The 4,108-nt window shown below is 50.9% G+C and overlaps 1 protein-coding gene across 2 annotated transcripts in view; it reads left to right on the top strand.

The window, feature by feature from the left end:
* The window catches only part of POC1A (POC1 centriolar protein A), a 91,140-nt gene that overhangs the window by 82,098 nt on the left and 4,934 nt on the right, over positions 1-4,108 (top strand). The window contains exon 11 of one of the 2 annotated variants that reach the window (XM_023513059.1): positions 1,535-1,737. The exons of the other annotated variant lie outside the window; for it this stretch is intronic. Within the exon in view, the coding sequence (XP_023368827.1) occupies positions 1,535-1,737 (203 nt within the window). The remainder of the gene's footprint in view (positions 1-1,534; positions 1,738-4,108) is intronic. 2 annotated transcript variants of the gene reach the window in all.

The raw sequence follows: 4,108 nt of genomic DNA, 5'->3' as shown, positions 1-4,108 counted from the left end.
AAAAAAAAAAAAAAAAATGTCATTTGCCATCAGGGGTGGTGGAACAGTTGTGCCACCAGCCCAGACAGGACTGGTGCGGAGGCTGCATCAGTGCCTGGAAGCCCCAAAGAGCCAGGGTCTTATCTGCTGCCTGTGGTGGATGCCTGACAAATGTGTCGGAGTGAATGATGTTATTGGATGCCCCTGAGAAGGGGTGTGAAGGCCTGTGGATGTTCCATTGTCCCTCCGGGTTTTGGAGAAGTCATGGCTTTAGCTTCCCTGCCATGTTTGCATGTGGGTACATGGGGGAGGCCTTCAGCAAAGGTGGTGACGACAGTAGCTAGAAGGAAGAGCAGCTGCTGAAAGGAACCTGGCCCTGAGAGTACTCCTTTGGTCTGTGTTCTGAAGTGCCAATCCACTCCCTTCTGTTTCACCACTTGTAGGGCCAGTTGGCTTTGGTCAATTCCTACGCCAAGCCTTTTTTCCCAGAGTTCATTCTGGAGCCAGCACTCTACAAACTGGCCACAGACATGTGGGTGCACCATCCTTCCTCTTCCTGGCTGTACCTGCTCAGACTGGTGAGCTTAATAAGGCAGTACCGGGAGTAGAGGCTTCCCGGTCTTCTTCCCTTTCCGGCTGAGAGCCCTGGAGCCCCTTCCTTTGTGGCCACCATATTTCTCTTTCCTGTTCAGCCACTAAAGGCCACCCACACTGGCCTCCTGCAAGTTTCAAGAGTGTGCCTTAGGGCCTTTGTGCATGCTGTACCATGTACTTGAACAGCATTTGCATCGGCCCATCTTGTGTTCTTCCTAGATAGAGACCTTCCTCAGAATGAGCACTCTCCTTCCCACGTCTGGTAGCTCTGCATCAGCTGCAGAGCAAGTGGGGGAGCCATGGCAGGATCCTGGACTACATTTGGAGCTATGTCCCTCTGGGCCACCCTGCTGTAGTTGTCTGTTTCCCAAACACAAAGTAAGAAAGGGATGAAGAAGAAACCTTAAGAGGAAACATTTAAATGAGACCTAAGAGAGCTGAGGAAGAAAATGCAGGTTTCGTCCCCAGCCCGGACCTGCCAAACAACAATGACGGCTGCAACCAAAAAATAGCCGGGCGTTGTGGCGGGCGCCTGTGGTCCCAGCTACTTGGGAGGCGGAGGCAGGAGACTCACTTGAGCCCAGGAGTTGGAGGTTGCTGTGAGCTGTGATGCCACGGCACTCTGTCCAGGGCTACAGCTTGAGGCTCTGTCTCAAAAAAAAAAAAAAAAAAGAAAATGCAGGTTTCCATCTCATGAGGAAACCAGGCCAGGGAGAAAAAGAGGCCTGTGGGGCTGAAAGAAGGGGAGGTCAAACTGGGAGAAAGTGGGGAGTCTAGGGAGTAGGTGACCAGTAGGAGAAAGGAAGGGCAGAGAGAAGGCCCATACAGCCCAAGGAAAGCACTCAGGCATGGCTGGAGTGGGAGAGAGAACACAGGCATGAGAACGGTATCACTGCATGAGGCATTCAGGACAGCCAGCTGAGTTGTGCCTGCCTTCCTCACTGCCTTGCCACTTTTCCAGGTGCAACTCACCCTCTCTGGGAACACTGGACTCACCTACTCAGTGCCATCCCCAGAGAAGGACTCTTTCCAGACCTCTGCAGAGCCCATAGAGGTGTCACATGCCAGTGCCTCTCACCAGTGGTGGACTCAATGCAGAAGCCCTGCAAGCCCCCTTTGGCCTCTTGCAGTGCCCCAGGTACCTGAGTCAACACTGCAGAGGAGGTGAGGTCCTCCCTTCAGCCATGTTAGAGGCTGATGGAGATCCATGAACCCAGGCTTTGTCCCATGTAGGACACCTGAACTGGCTAGTTTGGGCCATTGTTGGTATTAATGTGGGAGCTGGTCTCAAATGTTGGGGTCCAACTATTAGAGCCCATGGGGCCCATAACAGACTTTGAGCAGACACCTAATAGCTTGATGCTGATAGAGAAAGGCATTTGAGGTGGTGAGATGCAGAGAAGAGGCAGCTGTCATAATGTCCCCAGAGTTGTGTTCCTTTTCCATTTGGAGTTGGGGGACCAGGTGCCAGACATGTCTCCAAGGATTGGCATTTTGGTGCAACTTCTTGGGCATCACTACAATTTTCAGGGGACTAAAAATAAAAGCCTGTCACTTTAAAATCAGTTCTTTTTATAACATGCTCAGAAGGGCCTTTAGGGTGTTACATAAAACGTCTTACACGTCTTGAACTGTGAGAGAAGAAGCACTCACTCTCTTAATGTTGCCCCAGTAGGAGATAGATCACAGTGTCTTTTCCCTTGAGCAGGAAAATTAGGATTCAAGTCATTGGGCCTTTCCGGGGAGGATTTTCCTTGGAGAGTGCAGGCAGGTGAGTCAGGCTTAAAACCCTACCCCCTGGCCCAAGCTGTTAGACTCATTGCCCAGCTACAGAACCAGCCCAAGCTGGCCTCTAATTGTGGTCTTGGTTTTGATCCTCAGCACTGGGTCATCCTACTCCCAGATTGGGTCATCTAGGTTGGGTTATCTGTCTCTCATCTCCACTGAGCAGCTAGGCAGCCTTCTAGAGGGTGTCAGCACCATGGGTCCTCTGCTCACATGCACCGGATGCCCATCCCTGGTAGCCAGGGACCTTGTAGATTCACTTTCCTCTTCCCACCTTCCCCCTTCCTCCCTGGCTGCCCCAGGAGTGAGGATCTTAGCAGAAGGAGTCTCAAATGCAAAATACCTCTGCTCCTGGCAGATCATTCCATGCCTCCCTGGTCCTCTCTACTTTCTCAGAGGGGTGTCACATGCAACCTGTCCCATCTGGAGCCCATCTTCTGCCTCTGCCACAGGGTCAAGTCCTTGGGCCATGTCCTCAGCCTCAGGGAATGTCCCCTCTCTTGGATCCCCCATCTGCCTCACTACCAGGTTATATTGGTTCATTCTTTGTGAATATCTCTGGTTTTATTCACTTCCTCCCTAGTCTCTGCCCCCACCCCTACCCAAGCCACCATCACCCCACTCCTCTTGTCTCCACATCTACGTTCCCTTAGTCACTCCCTAGATCATCCCTGTGTGGCAGCCAGAGGGGTCTCAAATGCCTCAACTTAAGACGATTCCCCCAGGACCTCTCTGCTGCTCTGAGGGTGAAGATGGAGCTGCCAGACATCGCTTACAGGGTCAAGTTCCATCTTTTGCCTTCTCTGAGGTCTGCTATACTCATTCCAACACGTGAGCCTCCATAGGTCCAGCCCTCGTGCTCCTCACCTTCCCACCTACCTCAGAGCTTTCACACACTCTTCCTTTGGCTCTGATGCTTTTCCAGCCTCTCTTGCCTGATGAACTCCACAGCTTCTGCTCACTCCTTGCTTCCTCTGGCCTCTGAACAGGCCAGACCCCTACATTCTTCCCAGCATGGCACACTGGATTATTTAATTGCTCAGCAATTGTGTCCTTGAACCAGTATATACCTTGCAGGCCCAGCCAAGCCTGTCTACATGGTTGTCTCTGAGCCAGCACAGGGCAGTGTTCAGTAAGGATTTGAGTGAGTAAAAAGAGTGTCTAGGGCAAGGGTCAGCAAACTTTTCCTTAAATAGTAAATATTATAAATTTTATGAACCATGGAGTCTTTGTCACAACTACCATTGTCACCAGAAAGCAGACATAGACAATACATAAACCAGTAAGCATGGCAGTCAAACTTTATTTACACAAATGGGCATCAGGCTATAATTTGCCAACCCTTGGTCTAGAGAAACAACAGAATGCAGTCAATGGCAAACGGTGTTTTGAAGACCAGGATTTTCTGTGAGAAGGGCTATGGTTTCCTAGAAATTGCTATTAACAAAGTGGGAAAAGGTTATTCAGAAACAAGCTCCCAGGTGACCCTCTAACATTTGTGACTTTGGAGGTAAATGAGCCCTGATGACCATACACCCCAGCTCCCCAACATGAGGTCCCTGAGCCTGGGAGGGGAATGGTATCAGGTCAAAGGTGCAATGCCCAGGTGTGGGGTCCTCATTCTTTCTGGCTTCCTGTCTCTCCGAGGAAAGTGTGTTGTTTAAAGTTGAGCCCAGGGCGGCTCATATACCGAGGGTGGTGGGTTCGGCTCTGGCAAACTGCAATAAAAAAAAAAAAATGCTGGGCATTG

The sequence above is a fragment of the Otolemur garnettii genome, unplaced genomic scaffold, assembly GCF_000181295.1.
Source record: "Otolemur garnettii isolate 467f Iridium unplaced genomic scaffold, OtoGar3 scaffold00032, whole genome shotgun sequence".
Classification (NCBI taxonomy): domain Eukaryota; kingdom Metazoa; phylum Chordata; class Mammalia; order Primates; family Galagidae; genus Otolemur; species Otolemur garnettii.
The sequence above is the reverse complement of the archived record's forward strand: the minus strand, read 5'-3'. Positions and strand labels throughout refer to the sequence as shown.